The following is a 22,673-nucleotide window of genomic DNA, read 5'->3' on the forward strand; positions in this document are numbered from 1 at the left end:
TACAAAAAAGATTTCACAATACAATACGATTTCTTTACGACGGTCTGTCGTTGTTTACAGTCATTAAAAACTTCCGTACATTTGTATCTATACCTAATAAATTCCCGTTAGGTACGGAAGGGCGCCCTGACCTAACATGGGTTGTCTTTGTTAAATATTTTACTTAAACTATTTATTATTTTTACAACAAATATTTATTATCTACACAAATTGCACTATTTTTACGAGAGAATAATTTTCTTGAGTCAACGACATGACAATATTTACATTTTTTTATTATATTTTTTTTTTATATTAAAAAAAAAGTACATAAGTACCTATAGTACAAGCGCTTAGTATGGAACTTAGTGAACGCTGTGTAACACTATTTATTTATACTATTTTGTACAGACTGATAATACATTAAAATATGACAAAGGTAAGTAAATGTAAAAACGTTGTCTTCCAGAAAACCCAAAGTGAAAAGGAGCATCAATGTCAGCGGATATAACTTAAGTTTATACGTAACTAATTATATCATATTTAATCGTATATGTACATATACACATACATACATATAGACACGAATATATACTTACACATTCATACACATGTATATATACATACCGACACACTGGTGTTGTGGGTGATCATGGGAGGCGGTAGTTACCATCAGGTGAGCCGCATGCTCGTTTGCCCCCTGTGTTGTAAATATATATATATTGACAAAGATAGAAGATGCTCTTTAAGTCTATTCTTAAAAATATTTAGGGATTGACTACGTACATGCATTTCGAATTTTTACGTTCTTTACTGCATTCTATATAAATGTCACAGTTTAAAGTTCAGTTGCGAATTGTTAATACCATAACAATGTTCATTGACGTCATAATAGCAATTATGAGTAGTTGCATTACAATAAGATTTATTTGTTTTTTTTTTTGAAGCAGCAACGCAAATGTACAGATCCTTTATGGTCCTACTAGTAGAACGAGGGGGAAAGGGATTGTTAGTAATGGAGACCAAGAATCCTATTGCTAGCAATATACTCAACTACCTCCTCGCGGTTCTCTCTGGAAACTATCATGGTTAATTCCTGATGAATTCATCATGATAACTGGCCTGTTTTCATTCTCATCTATCACCCTTCACTGGTATATATCCCGTTAGCGCAGGCGGGGTTACCACACCATTTTCACCCATCAAAACTAGTAGAACGAAGTAAAGAACCGGATGGGTCAATATAGTACATATAGGGAGGAAGGGATTGTTAGTAATGCGATCTACCAGTCACATTGCTAACAGTATACTTTGTCAGGTCTATCTTCACGTTTAAAAGCCGGCAACACACCTGCAATACCGTTAGTGTTGTGGGTGATCATGGACGGCGGTAGTCACTTACCATCAGGTGAGCCACATACCCGTTCACCCCTGTGTTGTAAAAAAAAATTAGTGGTATAGATTTTAAGTTCCCTAATTTTATTAGTACCTACGACATTCTGACGATGAAACTGAGTATAGTACACACGAACGTAGTATGTGTCTGAACTTTGCACTACCTAACAAACATAATGGCTGAGCACCTAACTATACTTACCTAGTGGACTCTCGCCTGACAATTATAAACGTAAACAGCATCTAGGTGAAATTAGTCACTGCACTCATAGAATGATTCATTTGATCGACCGAGAATCGAACCTGGAACCTCGTTCACGTACACTTTAATAAAATTGTAACTAAATTATGCCAGTACTTAAGTGATATTTCAATTTATTAAATTTATTCATTACAAAAACACAAATCTTTTCCCTTTATAATATTAGTGTAGAGTTAGTAAGACATATTTTACACAAAAGATACATTATCTTTATTTTTGAAATAGTAATGATAACCGCTTTCATAATTTTTTTACGAACTCAAGACCCTACACGAGGAAATTCTACGGACTAAAAATGAAAAAAATGCATGATTTTTTTAAATCAAACAATAGAATTTTACTATATTTGAAGAAAACCCATAAATGTTGAATCTTATAGTTGATCTTATATATTATTCTACTTTTCAAATCTTTTTTTTTTCATATGCAATTCGCTTGTTTCACTAACAAGTGACATTATTTTTTTAACATCTACCTACATAATAACCATATATTTAACATCTTATAATTTGCATAAAATATCGCATCACTGCTACTCTGCTGCAATACATTGATTATTTTAAAAACACAACAAAAGAATTAAGATTAAACAGTCCAACACGTTAAACTATCGCTAAATATTTAATCATCGTTAGTACAAATGACATTCGATGATTCACAAGAACTATGAAGCGTAGCACAGAAAGAATTGACTTTAGTTGTGTTTTTACCACTCTCTGAGTAAGTTGTGCATCGGTGCAACGTGATTAGAATGGAGTTGGACGACATTTATAGGCCCATAACTAATATTTTTTAGTAAGTTTTTTTTTTATTATTATGTTTACCTAAGTCTTATAAGAAAAGTGTAGACAAGAACATATAGCTACGAACCGGCATTCAAACTCACGGTCATATCATTTAATTGAAGCTATAAAATTATCTTCTAACTGACCTAACAACTTCATCTAATCATGTAAATTTAGACAGATAAGCAATTACACATTTTTAAACTGTCAATTTGTTATCGCAAACTGGATAACGGTTTTTGAGTAGCATTTGGTAGCTAACAGCCGTTTATATGAATTATTGCATTATTGTAACAGAATAAATACATTTACCCGATCACCCACAGCATCCCAACATTCCCTTTTCTGAGGATAGATAAAGTAACGTTTTTACAATATAACATTGGTGTTTTTCTTCCTGTGTCAGATCCAAAAATGTACCTACTCGTTATCCAAAATTATATACCTGAGACAGATAATCTAGTTGTAATATATACATTATTTACGATCGACACTATATATATATATATATATATATATATATATATATATATATATATATATATATATATATATACAACTTAGAATGGCAAACAAGCTGACGGCCCACCTGATGGAAAGTGGTAACCGTCGCCTATAGACATGAGCAGTATAACTTCTTTTGCTCTTATAAATATCTTTCACATCAATTTTTCTTAAATATCTATGTACAGATATCATCTAGTTGCCATTTTATTATATTATATCAATAGTAAGGTCGACCAAATAAGCGATATGCTGAAGAAAGGGCAAATTAAAAGTACCCGTAACCGGAGAGCGTATATGAAAAGATTGATGAAAGTAGCTTGTTTGAATCAAAGTATTTGGCGTTCCATTGTTTCTGTCTACTCTAACGGGAGACAGACGTAACAGATATGTATTTATTTATTTATTCTTTTACATACATTAAAATATGTCTAAAAGGCGGACTTAATGCCTGATGGTATCCTCTACCATGCATGTATGTATGTAAGATTCGTTATAGCAACCAATTCCATCATTTCGTAATGAAATGATTACCTATTTCTTTTATCATTTTCCATATTTGCTTAATTGATAACGTAATTAGGTAAGCACTTAACCTATCGTAAATAATTTAAAACTAACTCTGCTACGTTATTGACAAATAGTGATTAGTGACCCATTATTTATTACATTACATACAATTATACTAGCTATTGCCATGACTTTATCTGCGCTCTGAAACTGTTTACTTAAATACTCGTATACCTACTAAATAAATAGAATATATTTGATACAAGTATTCATTTTTGTACTTACTTACTACATATAATTAAATCAGTTATCTAAAAACTGAACCATTGAAGCGATTTTGATAAAATTTCTGTGGAACCAATCAGTATGTCCTTTCAGATAAAAAAGAATTTTCAGAATCGATTCAGAACAAACGGAATTATGAGAAAGTACACAAAAAAATAAAGCAAAATTGAGAACCTTTTTCTTTTTAAAGTCTATTTAAAAATCGAATGCTCCACTCAAGAAGCGAATCAATACCTAATGTTGAATGTATAATGCTAGCCATTACAGACAACATCTATTTTTTTTATCTCATTTCACATCGGTATATCACAAATTAAAAATATTATATTATAATATTTCACTGTGCATTTGCTGTTTAAATTTACACTTGTTTAATATTATGTTTATTCATTATTCATATCAACCATTAACTGTCCATTGTTGAACGTAGCCCTGTTATCAAACTGAAATTTAAAATTTAGAGATTGGTTTAGAAAAATCACTCCTCTAATTCTGCCCTATTGTTAGTTATATTTTAGTTGTTATCTTTATCTAAACTAATAGTATGAAGAGGAAAGAATATTTTATTTTTTATTTTTAATGGATTTCTAAAATAGTTACCCGATTTAAAAAATTCTTTCACGTGTAGAAATCTATATTATCAACGAGTAACATGTGATGTGTTTTATTAATTTTTTATTTTATTTTATAATATAAAAAAAAATACCGTGCAAAACCAGAGCGAGTCGCTAATTATTAAATAAATAACAACGAATGTAAATATTACATATACAATATACATAAAATATCTAATTAGTAATTACGAGATAAAATCATAGCTGATCATAAATAAACTCCGAGTGTCTAATGGATAGTTGATAATATGTAATATTAATATAACTACATATATCAACGGATACACAAGTTACGTGTAGTAGGTCCTTTATAATTTTCTATTTCTATGATCATTATATGTACTTACATAGTACCTTCTTGTATCTATATATATATCTACTTACCTACTACACTTGATCTTTATGATACTATAGCGTCAGAATTATTAATTCTTATTGCAGTAGTAAGCATTTTCTTTTGTATTAAATCCCTGACTGGTTTTTCTATTGAAGCAAATAAATTATTCAAACTTTCGTTTTTTTTTTTCTGTTGAAAGAAAGAAATATTTTTATTTAAGTAAACTTAGATTTAGGTATTTTTAAATAGTTTTTTTTTTTCATTACCGCGCGTTCGGAACGCAATTTCAACCAAAAAGAACAGGCAAGAAACTCGACTTTTTCTTTTTTCAAAAAGTTTAATAAAAAATAAATAATGAATTTGTATGAATACAAACTTTATAGCAATATCAGAATTAAAATAATTGTCTTTATATCCTAGTCCGAAGATTGAAAGGAAATTAGTATGATTATTACTTATTTTTTTTATTGTTATCTTTTATCCCCGTCTTCGTCATCGTAACCGGAATGTGTTGATTGACCTGCAATATTATGTGTATACTGAATTTCATAAACAAACCTTTAAAATGCCATGAAGTAATAAAGAAACAAATTTATTTTTATATTTAAAATAGATTCTGTACGCCATAACTTCGATCATGAAAATAGAAAGTATTCTACATGTTAAATTACAATATAACCTATTCGTGTACCAAATTTCATTTAAATCTGTTCAGTAGTTTTTGTCGTGAAATTAGTATTATTAAATAAAAATATGTAAATCACATATTTAAATTACTAATAAATAAATGCTAAACAATTTCATTAAATCCCTGGTCCTCAAACTAGAATAAGCAAAGAACGTTTGGAAGCCCAAAATACAACGACCCAGAATACTGAGACCCTATCCGATTAGGAAATTTTGTCTCCTAAATAGGCCCAACCGAGAATCGAACCCGGAATCTACGCAACCTGATTATTATATATGCATGTTGATTATTACGCCACAAAAATCATAAATTTAAAATCACAACCCCAATATAATATTCTATCTATATTATAATTTTCAGTCGTGTATCAGACACGCTCGGGATACAATGGGCACCAAGGACTACTCCCTTGCATCGCCGTCTCCAGACCCTGGCTGCTGCGGCTTGGATATGCTTAATATTATTCGGTGAAGCTGTCTGCATCTACCTCTTCTATCTGATCGTATACTCCAGCTACTGGTGGGTAGCATTCCTCTACCTGATATGGATGATCAACGACATTGATATATGCAACAAAGGTGGTCGGAGGTAAGTAACATACTTGAATGACCTGTTTCAATAGAACTTAAGGAAAATGTAATAAAATGAATAATTGAGCCGACTATAAGTCGGTCTGCTTATGTCCAATAGGAGTAAATCACCGTCATCTTTTGGCCCTTAATTTCAATTTATTTGTATTCGGTGTAATATTTTCTACTTCCATTTACTATTCGCAGTCATGTTCGCATTCACTCTCATTCTAGTCAAATCAACTCTCACACAGTCCATTCATGTTTTTATAAATCATTCTTTATTCTTATAATCATCTACATTGGGGTAAAAGGAATTATTAGTAACAGAGTTTAATTTCCCCATTACTAGCAATACACTCCATTAGGTCGATCTCCACGCGGTTTTCCCTAGAAACTATCTTAGTTAATTCTAGTAGAATTCGTCACGATGGGCTAACGGACCTGCTTTCATCATCACTTATCACCCTTCACTGGTTCCTTGTCAGCTTAAACCGTTATCGTAGGCTGGGTTACCATTCCATTATCATCCATTAAAAAAAAGACATCCACATTTAATCAAGATTAGATTATAGATTTCAATATGTTATTAATTTCATTTAGAGTTTGTGATAATTTCAACAAAATTTGGTGTTGTTTTTTTTTTTTGTACTGTCAAGTATACCATCATCATCATCGTTATATCAGCCTTTAATTGTCTGCTACCAAATGTGTCCACGGGATGGATAGCAGCATCTCTCTTAAAACATCACTAAAAGCCTGCGTGGCAACTACTGGCAAAACCCCCCTTATTGGAGAGGCTATGTTCAGCAAACGGCAGTTAACGGCTGATACAATACAAAAATTAACTTGTAAATAAAAATATATCCTCTTATTTTTCAGAATCGATTGGATAAGGAATTGGGCATGGTGGACATACTACTGCGACTACTTCCCAATTAACGTGGTCAAGACCGCAGACCTAGATCCTACGAAAAACTATCTCTTCGCATGTTTCCCCCATGGGGTTGTCTCGGCAGGAGCTATAGGATCATTTGCCACTAACGCTTTGGACATCTACAATGTTTATCCCGGCTTGACTCCGTACCTCATTACGCTTAGAGGACATTTCTTGATACCGTTTTTTAGAGATCTAATTATGGCTTTGGGTGCCTGCTCGTCTTCGGTAGAAAGTCTTCTTTATTTGTTGAACAAGGACAAGCATCAGGGTAATTGCGTGGTTTTAATAGTTGGCGGTGCAGCGGAGGCTCTGGATGCTCATCCTGGGGAGTATAAGATCATCCTCAGCAGAAGAAAAGGATTTATAAAAGTTGCTATGCAATCTGGGTAAGTGCCATTTTTTATTAACCTTTATTAACTACAAAACTTATATTATTTTATGGATAAAATTGTACATTTACCTATGCTGATGGTATACATATCTAGTGGCGGGGCATCAGTGGAAGGTGAAACAATGAATATCAAAATAGTTGTTTGATTGTGGCCAATTGACTACGAACTAACTACAATATTGTGTCAGATTGATATCGTACCAGAGGTAGACTTTGTACAAAAGTGGTTTGCTTAAGAACCTCGGTCCCATTCGTGTTTCTACCGTGAGGCAGTTGTGTTTGCATGTCTGTGTTTCGGTTTGAAGGGTGGGATATGGCAGTGAATTTGCAGGGTATAGAGGAATAACGCCTGAGTCTTCAGGAATGGCAACGCATGGTGGTTATCATGGGCGAAATAGTATACTCTTTTATGTACATAGTACTGTTCATGTCTATAGGTGACGGTTACCACTTTCCATCAGGTGGGCCGTCAGCTTGTATGCCATTTTTGCCATTCTAAGTTACATAAAAAAAAAAATTCAAAGGTATTTCAAAGATATTATATATATATATATATATATATATATATATATATATATATATATATATATATATGTGTGTGTGTGTGCATAATGTTTTTCTTTTTTGCTCGATGTTATAACATATGTACCTACCTATTATATTTTTGTTTCATAAATATTAAACTATACAACAATAAGATATTAAAAAAAAAAGATTTTATGACATTGAGCAAAAAAACAACTAGTGTCTTGCCTTGTTTTCTTAATTGTTATTTTGTTAACACAAACTATGTAATGCCCTCTTGCTTGTTGACTAAGTAACTAACAGAATAATAATGTTTCAAAGATAATGCAGTGATAATAAATTAACTTATTGACATTGAATATCATATCTAATAATATATGCCTTTCACACACACTTTCAAAGAAATCTCTAGTCCATAATGCTAGAATATTATGTTGTACAAAACTATCAATAAACATTTAAGAGCAAAAATTTAAATATTTAAATCTGACCAGAATTTCGTTTATAATGATCTGAGCTGAGGATCGTAATCAAAAACACATGATGCAAAGCCACCTACCTACCTACCTACTTACCACTATGCAAAAACGTCATTATTGAATAGACAAAAAGTATACCATTATTATTTTTAAATTGAGTCGAATGTGTCATAAAACGACAGTTTAGTTTTAGTCGTTTTAAGGCGATTGTTTTTTTTTTTATCTTTCTCAACCTATATTTATTTGGAAAAAATATACTGTTATATCTAGAACAAACTATCCAAAATGTGCATATATATATACGCATTCATCATCATCATATCAGCCTTTAACTAGTCGCCAAATTGGCAACCGCAGTTATAATTTGCAAAAGTACACTACTGCCTATCCCTAGTTCCCCCTTAGTCGCCTCTCACGACACCCATGGGAAAGGAAGGGGTGGCCTATTCTATGCCAGGACCACACGGCCATTATGCATTATAATTTAGTAATTATGCATTTATTTAAATAATTCCAGAGCTCCACTGGTGCCGGTCATTTCGTTCGGCGAACCGGACGTATTCAGGCCAATGAGTAACCCTGAGAACGGGTTCTTGAGGAAATTTCAGGACAAGTTCCGCCAGATCACCGGTATCTCTCCTATTGTTCCAATCGGGAGAGGAATACTCCAATACAGCTTCGGGGTAGTACCGCTGCGATCTCCAATCACTACAGTTGGTGAGTTCAATACTTCATAATAACTTTAAAGACATACGCATTATTGTTATGTGAAATTATATAAAGAGAAGTAGATATTGGAGAGGATGGATAAAAGAGGAATTACGAAAGAGATTTATCGAGCAAGAATAAATGGAGATGTCGGTAGGGGCCGCCCTAGACGGACGTATGTCGACCAAATAGGCGACGTGCTGAAGAAGGGCCAAATTAAAAGTACCCGTAACCGGCGAACGTGTATGAAAAGATTGATGAATGTGGAAGAAGCGAAAGAGGTTTGTTTGAATCGAAGCATTTGGCGTTACATTGTTTCTGCCTACCCTAATGGGAGACAGGCGTGACAGATATGTATGTATGTAGAAGTAGATATGTAACTTTGAAATTTTGTACTTGTGTTATATTATAACTAATCTTGTTCCTTGGGAAAATTTGCTCAATAAAAGCTATTGTTGCATTTAAGAATGTTCCTCTTTGTATATTATTCTCTTAGGTATTTCTAAATGAGTGAAAAAATTATAAAGAATAAAGTTCTGTTCAGTTCAAACAATATATTAGTATTCTTTTAGGTATTTCTAAACTGCTGTAAAATTATAAAGAATAAATTTCTGTTAAAATTAATATTTTGGTATTAGTTAATGGTATTTTATTTTCAAGCCGTGTAGGTCCCGGCGTAGAATACGCCACCCTTTTCTTTCCTGTGGGTGTCATTATCGTTTTTTGTCTACAAAGGATAATAGATTAGAAATTTATCATATAGAAATTATTAATCTAAACTAATTATTATTATATAGAAATTTTATCAAAATCGGTTCAGTAATTTAGTTTTTAAATTAAAGTAATTGATTTTATTACAATTGCAGTTTTTTTTTTGTAAGACACGAATCTTTTATTATTACATGTTTAAGCGTAAAGAACCTTCATGATTCGCTTAAGGCTTTATTTTGTGAAATATGACACATTTCATGTTTAATCAACAAACCGTAATAAAGAATCCCATTGCTAGCAATATACCCAACCAGGTCGACCTTCGCGGCTGAAAACTATCATGGTTAATTCCTGATGAATTCATCATGATGGACTAACTGGCCTGTTTTCATTCTCATCTATCACCCTTCACTGGTGCTCCGCCAGCGTATCCCGTTAACGCAGGCGGGGTAACCATACCATTTTCACCCATCAAAAAAAAATCAACAAACCGGCGGCTCACCCGATGGAAAATGGCGTCCGTCCATACAAAGACATTTACGACACAATTGACACCACAGAATATAATGTGATGCTGATGGTGCAACTTATGCGGAATTCCATTCCGAAACATTGTGCTTATGTAATCTATAAAATCATAGTCTTAACCCATTTTCCGCCTTCTTTTACTTGTCGTATGGACCTAAAATAAAATGTCACCCCCCCATCCTTTCCCGCGGGTGTTGTAAGAGACGACTAAAGGAAGTTAATGATAGAGAGATCGGCAGCAGCGTCCCTTTTAACACATCACCAAAGGCTGACTACGATTGCCAACTCATCTATCAAATGTGGCAACTACTGGCAAAACCTTCCTTTACAAGACCTTTAGCTGCATTCTAAATATTTAATAATCTATTTCAGTGGGTGCACCTATGTCAGTGAAAAAGAACTTCGAACCCACTGAAGAGGAAGTGAACGCGGTACACGCCGAATTTACCGAAAGACTAGTTCAGCTGTTCCATAAACAAAAACATAAATACTTGAAGAACCATGAAAATGTTGAATTAATTATCGCATAAGGACTACGTGTGGCTGTAACTATATTTTTTTATAATAACTACTACACGAATATGACGCCATGATTCATTTTAGCGTAACATTTTCTAAGAATAATGAGCTCATGCCGAGGTTTTCCCAAGAGACTACAGCATGGGGTTCTTCAAAAGGGGGGTAAAGAGGTTTCTTCAGGGTCGGCAACGCGCGCGTAATGCCTCTGGTATTGCAGGCGTTCATAAGCTACGATAACCGCTTACCATCAGGTGGGCCGTATGTTTGTTTGCCACCTCAGTGGTATAAAAAAAATAACATAGCTCTATATAAAGATGAAACATACTATTTATACATATGCAGATTTTCAAGTATTTCTTTAAATATGAAAATACAAAATATGAATGTAACTAAACCTTAACATATTATATATCTAATATCAGAGATAAACAACGTAATTATAATATAAAGAAGTGTACCAGAATCCTGTGCAGTCATATATAAGTACTACTAAGTACTGATGAATATAGTACCATAGTTATTAAGTTCCTCTAATTAATATACCTACTTTAGTATTTATTATAATTTTTTTTGGTCTTTGGTGCAAAAGCGTGGGTCAAATTACAAGTGCTTGTCAAGTCCTTGTATTCTTTTATTTTTTTCTTTAATACGTATTATTACAAGTAATAATAATACCATAATATACTAGTAGTATTATATTTTATTAATAAAACCTTCTTTTTGCTCAGCATTGGCGTATTAAAACATATCCAGAACACTAAATCCATGTAGACCAAGATTGTGGACTATGGACGCGTGAGTTCTATAGTTTTTGTTTTATTAGATTTGTTGTTCTGAATGCCAAATTACAGAGACTGTTTAGGTTGTTAGTAGTTAGAATGAAAGTAGGTAGACATTTTGAGTCATTACTTTACTGATAATTAGTAATATAGTTGATAGTTAATATGGTATGAACCTATGCAAAAATTTAAAATTAATTTAGTTGAAATTTATTGATAGAATAAATTTAAAAATTACTTTTTTAGAATTTAATTTGTTTCTTTTTTTTAAAAAAAAGTGAATTTATCCAAAAAATTATCCAAATCGTAAACATTTAGTCGTATATTAAGTTCAAGTTTCGTCTAGGACTTAGATAAAATATAATAGTAATTAAGTCACGGAATAGTAGAATATCGAATAAGAGTGATAGGTATTATTTACTTAGCTAGTTCCTGTAGATATAAGCCATAGTTTGAAATTTTCAAATACATTTTTTTCTGTATGCCCTTATACATATAAATAAATATTTTTAATTGTGTTTTTAATGTCTATTTCCTATCTCCAGTCCAAATAGATATACATTTGTGCCCACTTCATAATTGTTTAAAGCCCACCCCAAAATTATATATATCTGTGCCCACTCCATAATTGCCTAATGCCCACTCCAAAATTCAAGTCCAGCAATACGCCGACATGTCTTATAGTAAGGTCACATATACCTACACCTGTTTTAAAGAGACTCCACTGAAATAATCTTAAATATGCCAATACTATTGAGGGATGAAAGCCAGGGTGGATGTGGACTTCGCTTATTTTGTGCATATTCACCTATCATCTACGTGTATCATTGGTGCCCCGCCAGCGTATATCGATAGTGCGGACAAAATTGCCATTCCGTCTTCTTTCATTAAAAATAAAATTTTATACATTTTCATAAACGAGTACATTATATTATTTATATATATATATATATATATATATATATATATATATATATATATATATATATATCTATAAATCTTTTTAACGCATTAAAAAGATTTAGTATCCAAAGTATAGATAATACAATTTTTACAATACAATATAATACGAGTACTATATTTTTTTTTTATATGAAAATAGCATGGTAACCCCGTCTGGCTATCGGTATACTAACTGGCGGGGTACCAGTGAAATAGATTTAGGATGAAAAGGCAATTCAGTTTGCCCATTATGACGAATTCAATGATAAATTGGTCACGATAGTTTCCAGAGGGAACTGCGTGAAAGTCGACTCGATATGGTATATTGATAGCAATGGAACTAACCTCCCCATTACTGACAGTCCCTTTCCCCCCGAGTACTATATTAAAGGTTGTATTCTACAAAAAAATACTTTTAATGGTAGCAAAACCAGTTATTTTGAATTGAAAACTAAACTACTGAACCGATTTTGATAAAATTTCTATAGAATTAAGCTGTAAATATATCCTTTCAGATAAAAAGAGAATTTTCCAAATCGATTTACAAATGACGAAGATATAAGGTAATACATCAATAAATAAAAAAAAGAAAGCGTTGGGTGTAAACAAAAATAACACGACATACAGAATTTTACTATTTTTATTTTTTAATATTTACATTTTATATACAAGAGTAATGACGGCGAATGCGCGCGTGTCTCAGCGCATTTGCAACTCATTTGAGCATTTACTTATTTCTGCTTCATATTTTCCTTACCGTTCCATTATGAAGGTATCATTATAATTATACACAATAATATACATTATTTGCGAGCGGGAATGATACATAGTATATCAGGCATGTTACTACGGTACTGAGAACGCAAACTTAGTTTATATTAATAAAGTAATGAATGAGGAATGAAAACACTTTATTGTTTCAAAGAAAGATAAAATCACGTAACATACATAGACAAGAAACAGCATATTACGAAGCAAGGTGAAGAGGCAACAACCTGTGTGGAACAAAAATCGAAGATTAAAAACCTACATATGTAAAGGAATACATAAGGGAATGCCCTTTATAATAATAAAGGGCATCTATTTATAGTCTGAAACTATTATTAAAATAGGTAGGTACTTTTTTTTAGAGCGGGGTATTCAAATTTCGAATAAGGAGACGAAATAACAAATAATGATGTGGTATCATAAATCGAGAGGCTATAAACAACTACGATCTTTACTAAAAAAAAAAAAACTCCACTAACGATTGCCAAAAAAGAATTATGCAAATCAGTCCATAGTTGGCGAAGATATCGCTTAGTAGACACAAAAAATATGGAACAATCTTCTAGTTTTGAAGTTGAAAAGCCATGCTTAATAATTTTGTAAATACTTCCGAAAGGCCAAGAATAAATTTTCTGCTAAAAAACAAATGTACCAAACATTAATTAATCTCTTTAGTCAAAACATGCTTGCATGAATACCTACGTAGTAACAGAAATCACGAGCAGAATATTTTTTTATTTAATATAGACATTAGTTTCTTTCCGAACTGAATGGAGATTAAAATAAAAAAAAAGTCTAGTGACAATGAAGCCATAAGAATAGCTATATCAACTAAGCGTTATTGGACGCAGTTAACATACATCTGTTTGTACGTACTTAATGCAGTCATAGCTGTTTACAGAGTATATTAACACTTGGATAAAGACACCAGCAAAGTACCGTAGGAACACGCGGGCGTCAGTCCAGATCCCGCCCTTTGGTCAACCACTCAAAAACAGAGCTCCAGAACAAAACCACTATTAATAAACGTACGGAGTATAGATAATCTATTTGAAACAATTATTATGCACAGTAATAGTTGCAGCATTATTGATTAAACTTAGAAAAATTTGAATTTATTGTGTCTTAATAAATAATATGAAAATTTTGCTTGGGCAACTTTGTTCAAGAGCTCCAAAAACCCAAACACAAACTTAACAAAGGCTCAACGAATCCTAACAGACAATAACATATATATGTCATTTAATACTAAAAGAAGGCAGCAATGGTGCAGATTACCAAACAGTATTGTTTTATGTTATAAATATACTGGAAAACTGTACACTCCACACTAAAGATCTATATAGATATTTCTATCGAGAAGATAGTACAGTCTTAAATATAGTAAACAGTATGTTTAAAATGCCATTAATAAAAAGTAACATTAGTTGTCAGTTATGTTATAATTTCAGAGAAATATTTGTTTTTATAACAAAAGGGGGCACATTATTATAATATCTAAATAAAACAAAGTAAAAAGTACATTCAACGGTCTGCTCTTCACAAATTATTTATAAGCATTCTCGTCTTATTTTAGGGCTGTATTCTAAAATCTCTATCAAAGTAAAGTTGATCCCAAGAACATGTAATTGACTAAGTTTTGATCTATCGATAAAATCAAAGATTCGCTATGAACTAATTGATCAATGTATACCTAGATCAACATGGATTCACTGATAATAACGTCGAAGTCAAATTCTTAATCAAAGCCTCCCAAGGCTCTATTGAATCAAAATAATAAAGTTTAAATTACAGTAAAGACTCTTTGAATGTCTGTAATCGTCTCACGCTTGCTTTGGATGTGGCGTTGGCGCAGGTGGTGACGGTTTGAAACACTGAAGCAAGAATGCTGTATACATTACAAACGCTATTGAAAGCGCTATTAATGCATACATAAAGATATTGAGTTCAGGTTGTCTAAATCTGTTCTTTCGTAGCCACTCCAATACTTCTTCCTCGGACATTAAGTCACCTGTAATGAATAAACATACAATTAGTGTCTAGATCTCATTAGTAGCTATATAAAATGCCACTACAAGAAAAGCATTACCTCGGTATATACTTGGGAATCTTTTCCTAAAGTATACAATAGCAGGTAATTTGGTAACCCCCCATTTCCTAGCGTATCGCGGATCCTGCATTTTTACAAATGTAATATCCAAATTATCAGTTTCACTATCAATATTTTCTAATTTGTCCAATACTATTCGACTCTCAACTGATTTTTCATCTAAAACAGAAATTTTTTATTCATAATTGCATAATTAAAATAAAAATACAAACAATTTTTGTTATAATGACCTAATATCCATACTTACAGAAATAAACAGCTAAGAATTCATTCTCTTCCAGAAGTTTATCTAACATTTTCCTGTTAACTTCTTCAATTTCATTTTTAATTTCAAAAACGTCCTGAGAAGTTAACCATTGTAATATTCTGTCTACTTGATGTAAGTCCCCATCATACAACATCGGTACTTGTTTGCGAAAATACAAAAGCGATGGTATATTTACTACATTATATTTCGCTGCTGCTTCCGGACTAGCTATTTTTACAAAATCGATGCCATATTGATCAACTTCTCCATCAATTTGTTCTAATGATTCAAGAATCTCTTCACACTCTGGACAGTCCTCATCGTCATCTGAAAAAAACAATAAATTTTATATAGATATTTTATATAGAAAGTACATTAATTACATTCTAAAAAGTTGCTTTAAATAATACATACAGAAGAATACGACAAGTAAGTGCGACTCATACAGCAATCTTTCCAACATCCTCTCATTAACCGATTCAATTTCATCAGCCAGTTCTCGATTATCATCGTCAATAAGCCATTCTAGTATTGACTCTTCATTTTGTAAATCGCCTTCGAAAAGAAGAGGATTGCCGTTTCTGAAATGATATTTATTGTTAGATAGATTACAGAATACAAAAACAAATAATAAACAGCAATAACTTACTAAATAATATTACCTAAAATAGACCATAGCTGGGAAAGTTTTAATGGAATATCGTTTTGCTAATTGTGGATCTTGAATTTTTACCATGTGAATACCATAAACATCGCATTCATCATCAATACCCTCCAATCCTTCCAATATATGATCGCAAATATGACAATTAAGTTTATCTGTAACATTTATATTTTTATTAGAATACACCAAGTAAATAAGTAAGTATACTCTATTGTTATTTGTGTAACTATACTTACAAAAGTATACTGCCAAATACTGAGTTTCCTCTACCATTTTTTCTAACATAACTCTAGTTATGAGTTCAATGCGATCTTCAGTTTTTTGAGTTATCAGCCATTGTAAAACTTCTTCTTCTTCTGCTAGCGATCCTTCATATACATTTGGTATATTTTGTTCAAAATAAACAAGTACTGGGAAATCCGTTACTCCGTATGATTCAGCAATAGAGTAATCTTGTGTTTTGACAAATTTTATCCCATGCCTATCACAATCATCATCAATATTTTCCAATTCTTCTAAAATCCCAGCACATTGCTCACATTCAGATCCATCTGTAATTCCCAAAACTATTACCAATTATGCTGATATGACATTTTCTCAGAAATTCTAAATGGTTACATTATCTACTGACTATATGGTGGGTCTAATATATCTATATAAATGTGCTGTGACAAACCAATTCCAATCTATAATACATACTTAGATATAAATTGGCATAAACAGGTTCAATCACAAATACTTACTAAAATAGATAAAGGACTACAAAAAGAAATGATGAAACTATATATAAAAAAGGAGAAGATAGAATATAGGTCCAAACTAAGGAAGTCGTGCCGCATGCAAAAGATAATTATAACAATCGCTGGAAAAGGATTGAAAACGCTAAATAACTGCCAATTATTGGCCTAAAGGGATATGAGTACCCTCTTGATCTTGTCCATCTTCGTCGTCATGGTCTCTCTCTTTCTTTTTCAATGATTTTCTCAATGCCTTTGAATTACAAATTTCGCACAACGTTTTATTCCCTATTAAGAAGCATAATAATTTAATGAAACTGTTATTGAAGTTGTATATTGGGCATCGTTTATTTGTATTAATAGCAGTAGTTTAAATAGTCATAAATAAAAAACTTGTAAAATCACAAAAAGTGAAGAAATACTAAGTGTAACATATTAAATTTCATGTCATTATGAGAACGGGTTTTATTGTGAAACGGGTCGTTTTTTCTAAAGTTATGATTGTTTGATACAAATAAGTTAAGAGTAAATAATTTCATATTACTGCTGTTAATTCAATACCTGGTTTTCTTAGGTTAACTGAATATCGAATGATTTCAATTTTAATTAATTAACTTTAGAATTAACATCAACAATATTTACCACAGTATATTACTATTACTAATATAATATTGCTAAACAATAGACTCTTATTTAATTTAACAAGTCGTGATTTATAATACTCGCAGACCACAGAAGTCTTATTATAAGAATTGTAGGTATATATGATATAGGGTCAATTATTTTGTAACAACTTACAAAAATAAACGGCAAGAGAATTGGATTCCTCAATTAAGTCGATCAAATCTTGTCCTTCAAGTGCTTCTATGACATCACCAGCTGGATTTTTTTGTGTAAGTAGCCAACTTAGTAATTGTTGTTCGTCATACAAATCACCTGAAAACATCAATTTCGTGGCACTTAAAACCCTTAAAAGTTTAACATTTAACCCTGAAAACCTCCTCCAATTACCATAAATTTACATTACCTGCATATATGACGGGATCTTTGGATCCCATCTTGAAAAACAAAACAGCGGGAAGGGCAAATACTCCATACTCTTTGGCCATTTGTCGGTCATCGATCTTTACGAAGTTGATACCAGCTCCATCGGCATCGTCATCAATATGTTCAATCTCGGCCAATACTCTAGGACACTGTTTGCAGTCATTACTGTCTAAAACATGGAATATGTGCAATACAATCGAATTATAAAAATATAATATTTTTGGAACTTGATTACAACTTTAAAATTAATGATTCTGTTATCTACATTATGTATGCTTTAAATAAATAATAATTTGAGCCACTCTATGCCAGCATTTTATTTACATTAAACTCCACAAATAATGCAATGTTATGACATAAAAAGAAACACATCACGAGAGGAGAAACTTAATAATATTATAAAGTATTGTATTCAATAATATATAACAATCAATAGGTAATAGTGTACTTTTATAATAACATTAAAGTATAAAATACTCACAAAAGAAAACTGCAACGTAGTCCGACGTTTGTCTTATTTTCTGAAACATTTTCTTATTAACTTTCTCAATATGATCTGTGAGTTCCATATTTTCTGGATTAGTTAACCAGTCTAAAATTTCCTCTTCATCATCTATATCGCCATCATAATTGATATATTTGCCTTTTCTAAAGTAAGTAATGCCAGGTGGGTTGCGAAAACCATATTTTTTTGCCATCAAACGATCACTACATTTTACGATCTTTATTCCATATTCAGCAGCTTCATCGTCTATCAATTCAACGTGCCGTAGTACTCGGGGACTAGCAGGATCCTCTTCTTTATCTGTATTGACATTAAAATTAAGAACATTCCGACATAATAATGTCTAATTTTATATTAAACATATCGTGCCCTACTTACAGAAAACAACAGCCAGAAATTCCTTTGTTTCGATGTATTTGAATAATTTATCTCTATTTATTTCTTCAATACTCTCATCTTCTTTTTGTTTGACCATCCAATCTAATACCTCTGATTCGTCCAATAGGTTTCCTAAAATATTTCAACAGTTATTGCATGCTGAAAATCCTAACTTCTAAGATGTATCATAAAGAAACCACATCCATTTCATATTTTATAAACTCACCAGTATAAATCCAATAATTGGGCATGCGCGGATATAACTACGGCATTACCATGCTGACATCATTCGTGTGTAAAATGAGTAGTTAAAATTTAATAGAAAATGTATTTATTTAACAAAAATTAATTCAGCGCCGTCTCAACAATTCAACGTAACAATATAAATAAACATCCATGCGAATTTTCGGCCAAACAATACAACTTACATACCGACATAGTATCACACAACGCCAGCACTATTATAATTTGAAATAAATTTAGCCGATTAGAACATATTCCTTCAATATTTTGGCTGACATTGAATATAATGATGATAATTGCTAAATTAATTCTAACGAATTAAGTATTAGAATTTATTTAGTATCAATTCAATATAAATATGTATAACAAATCCTTAAATAATAACTATTCAAATGGCAGCAAAAATAATATTTCATTAGAGTTGGTCTAATATCTCGTTCTTTAATGAATTTGTGAATAAATAAAAGTGAATACTACAATTTTTAAATATATGGCATTGCACATCGTGGCATTGCATTTATGAAAATTAAGATCAAAATACATATCATAATACAATAAAATATATCATATAATTACTAATATTACATAAATACTATAATTTAAAATACTAGGAAAAATAATTGTTTATCCAGTGTATCAAAATATAATGAGATTTCATGAAGACTAGAAAACTATATGAACATGAAATCCTTACAACGATAAGTCTTTCAAGATGGCACGGCAAAATACATTTAAAATGCCTTTGTGTTGTTATTTTAATTCATCTATCTTTCCTAAATATTGGAATCAATTAACAAAGAAAAAAACGATTTGTACATCTGCTTACAATGTCTCTAAATATCCCAATATTTAGCTTTTTTTTCCGTGCTTAAATTTAATCCATAAACCACAAAATATTTCTAGAGTATGAATTTGTTTGAACTGTATTCACATTTTCAGTCTCTATACATATTTTGATATTCCACTGAGACCGAATTACGTAAAATGTATTTATTATACAAATCTGCGAATACAGTACAGGTGTAATTTGTTACGACATACAACCCTGTTAAGTGCTAGCAGGAATCAAGGGACACGAGGTTAAAGCTAGCAATGTTAATATGCGATGACAGATAGATGCATAGTTAGATCAGACTAATTATATTAGACTACGGTACAATTCCAAAGTAGTTAAGGATTGACAACAACTGACAATGATAACATTCGTGTCCACTTGATGCCTTCCGTGCACGTCACCTGATTTACACTAACATCTATTTAGACATTACTGTAAATGAATTTTCAGAATAACAATTTTGTAATTTACCACCACCAAATATTTTCAGAGTCGAGTAAACCTTTTTTTCCTTTGGAGGCTTTTTCGGGCTTGGACGCGAGGGCTTTGTTTTTGCCCTTGGCTGGCTTCTCTGGTTCCGCTCGCGATTTGTCCTTATCAAGTTTCTTGGATATCACCTTTGTCGGCGTGGCTTTGGCTACTTTGGTTGGACTTTGGACTTTAGTGGGACAGCACTGGTAGGGTTCATAAGTCATTTTTGGGACAGCTGGTTTCGCCCCCAATCCAATGTAGAAACAGCGATCGCCTGCAGTCAGTAAAAACCTGTTGTTTATACCCGTATAAAAAATAATCACAATATTTAGTTAACTGCGAGTTAATACTGTGCATATTTATATCATAGGCGCTTGTTTGTTATGCGCGCTATTAATTGTAATGAATTGTTAGTAAGTATAAGAACTGAAAACATTTGAACTGGAAAGCGTTCGCGAATGACTGCAGGCGACAGCTATAGTGATAGGACCCATTCGACCATGCAGATGTGTGATGGTTGGGATATCCGTGCCTCCGTGCAGGGTCACCTCTGGGTACGCTCTATACTACTCATTACCTGTAAACATTCGCTTTATTCTATCAAAAAAACCTTCATCTTCATCGTCATCTGCGTCCTTAGTGGTCTGACGACGAACTTTTCTACCTACATTGAAAAGCCGGTTTTTCTTGACAACTTCCCTATCATCTTCATCATCGTCATCCTCATCTTCATCGTCATCGTCGTCTTCATCCTCATCATCATCGTCATCCTCTTCATCGTCATCCTCATCTTCGTCGTCATCGTCATCCTCGTCGTCGTCATCGTCCTCGTCATCATCATCGTCGCCGTCGTCGTCGTCGTCATCGTCATCATCGTCGTCGTCGTCATCATTGTCATCATCACTATCATTGTCGTCATTATCGTCACTGTCATCGTCATATTTGTCTACCAATTGTTTACCAGATTTGTTACCAGGATAACGAATTTTTAAATTTCCAATAGATTTCCATGTTGCTTTTTCATTTGAATTTCTGAATTTTAAAATACTTTTAATTTTTGATTGTATTTTATTTTTTATATCTTCATCGTCATTGTCATTCTCACCTTCGTCATCGTCGTCAACGTCATCATCATCTTCATCATCCTCATCTTCGTCATCATCCTCATCATCTTCATCACCATCATTATCCTCATCGTCGTCATCGTCATCGTCGTCCTCATCATCGTCCTCATCATCATCGTCCTCATCATCATTGTCATCTTTTTTCAATTTAGCCTTGTTGACGGAAATTATTTTGTTAGTAGCCTTTCTAACAGGAATCTCAGTTTTAAAGACTCCTACATTTTTTATGGGAAGGACTTTTTCATTGATTGTACTGCTTTTAATTCTTGACCCTGAGGTTTTTCTATCACCATCTGCACTGGCCTTTGATTTAGCGTTAGCTTTAGAAGATTTTCGACGTTTATCTTCACCTGCAGGCATTAGTAACTGTCATGCAAAATGACATAGCTCAAACATCCAGCATTTAAGGCATAAACTAGTTTCATTAAAAAATATAGAAATTTTAAGAATGATGTCATGCACATAATAAATCAAGAATCAATGTAATTACTATTTAATATTTCCTATAACCAGTATAGAGATTTTACATTAAAAATGGATGTGGATTCTTACTTTTTTGATCTACAAGCCACTGGAGTACCTTATTCTCATTCTTTAAGTCACCTATAACAGGATAAAAACATTTAAATACTTAAAATTTCAATTAATGGTTTATAATTAATTTATAAAATGTGTCGTGTAGATGACAGTTACCACTTTACATCAATTGGATCGCTAACGTGTTTGTTATTTCTAATTGTATAAAAAATTATATCTTTAAGTCAATTAAATTATATCTTGTATTGTAATTATAGATAAAGTGTTATTATATTATGAAAAAACGTATAAAAACCATGTAAAAATAAGGAAACGAAATAAAAATACAAAAAAAAATTACATACCATCATACATAATAGGCACACCAGTTTCATAGTAAACCAAAGCTGGAAAACTGAAAATCCCAATATCAGACGCCAATTTAGAATCCTTCGATTTAACAAACTGAATGCCATGTTTATCTGTATCATCATCAATGGTTTCTAATTCGTCCAAGATTTCATCACAGGTATCGCAATCTTCACTATCTGTGAAAATGTAAAGTCGCTTATATTTTA

At 32.1% G+C, this 22,673-nt stretch overlaps 2 protein-coding genes across 7 annotated transcripts in view; one reads left to right on the top strand and one right to left on the bottom strand.

Annotated features, from left to right (window-relative positions):
• The first annotated feature begins 2,178 nt into the window (after positions 1–2,178).
• On the top strand, positions 2,179–11,745 carry LOC113515508 (2-acylglycerol O-acyltransferase 2-A-like). The gene is made up of 5 exons (XM_026899744.3): positions 2,179–2,431; positions 5,720–5,947; positions 6,811–7,254; positions 8,781–8,980; positions 10,583–11,745. The coding sequence occupies exons 1-5, from the start codon at positions 2,388–2,390 to the stop codon at positions 10,738–10,740; spliced, it is 1,074 nt and encodes a 357-aa protein (XP_026755545.1). The 5' UTR covers positions 2,179–2,387; the 3' UTR covers positions 10,741–11,745.
• A 1,327-nt stretch (positions 11,746–13,072) lies between these two features.
• Positions 13,073–22,673, bottom strand: part of LOC113515506 (FK506-binding protein 5) — a 34,623-nt gene continuing 25,022 nt past the window's right edge. For 2 of the 6 annotated variants that reach the window (XM_052897540.1, XM_026899743.3), the window contains 12 exons: positions 22,461–22,643; positions 18,907–19,038; positions 18,505–18,828; positions 18,004–18,192; positions 17,775–17,912; positions 17,163–17,264; positions 16,476–16,790; positions 16,238–16,394; positions 15,990–16,156; positions 15,576–15,902; positions 15,308–15,487; positions 13,073–15,229 (listed from right to left, as the gene is read on the bottom strand). In XM_052897540.1, coding sequence (XP_052753500.1) covers positions 15,042–15,229; positions 15,308–15,487; positions 15,576–15,902; positions 15,990–16,156; positions 16,238–16,394; positions 16,476–16,790; positions 17,163–17,264; positions 17,775–17,912; positions 18,004–18,192; positions 18,505–18,828; positions 18,907–19,038; positions 22,461–22,643 — 2,402 coding nt within the window. In that variant the 3' untranslated portion in view covers positions 13,073–15,041. Of the gene's footprint in view, positions 15,230–15,307; positions 15,488–15,575; positions 15,903–15,989; positions 16,157–16,237; positions 16,806–17,162; positions 17,265–17,774; positions 17,913–18,003; positions 18,193–18,504; positions 18,829–18,906; positions 19,039–19,220; positions 20,730–21,032; positions 21,930–22,131; positions 22,183–22,460; positions 22,644–22,673 lie in introns of those variants that run through there. The other 4 variants (XM_026899741.3, XM_026899740.3, XM_026899739.3 and 1 more) reach the window with 4 other exon arrangements.

Source organism: Galleria mellonella, unplaced genomic scaffold (assembly GCF_026898425.1).
Source record: "Galleria mellonella isolate WM207_F2 unplaced genomic scaffold, CSIRO_AGI_GalMel_v1 utg37, whole genome shotgun sequence".
NCBI classification, from domain to species: domain Eukaryota; kingdom Metazoa; phylum Arthropoda; class Insecta; order Lepidoptera; family Pyralidae; genus Galleria; species Galleria mellonella.

Bases quoted from the DNA above. Each gene is read 5' to 3' on its own strand.
- LOC113515508 (XM_026899744.3), top strand. From the start codon at position 2,388: ATGGAGTTGGACGACATTTATAGGCCCATAACTAATATTTTTTA. The intron at 5,948-6,810 runs GTAAGTAACATA...CTTATTTTTCAG, and splicing joins TGCAACAAAGGTGGTCGGAG to AATCGATTGGATAAGGAATT. The intron at 8,981-10,582 runs GTGAGTTCAATA...AATCTATTTCAG, and splicing joins ATCTCCAATCACTACAGTTG to TGGGTGCACCTATGTCAGTG.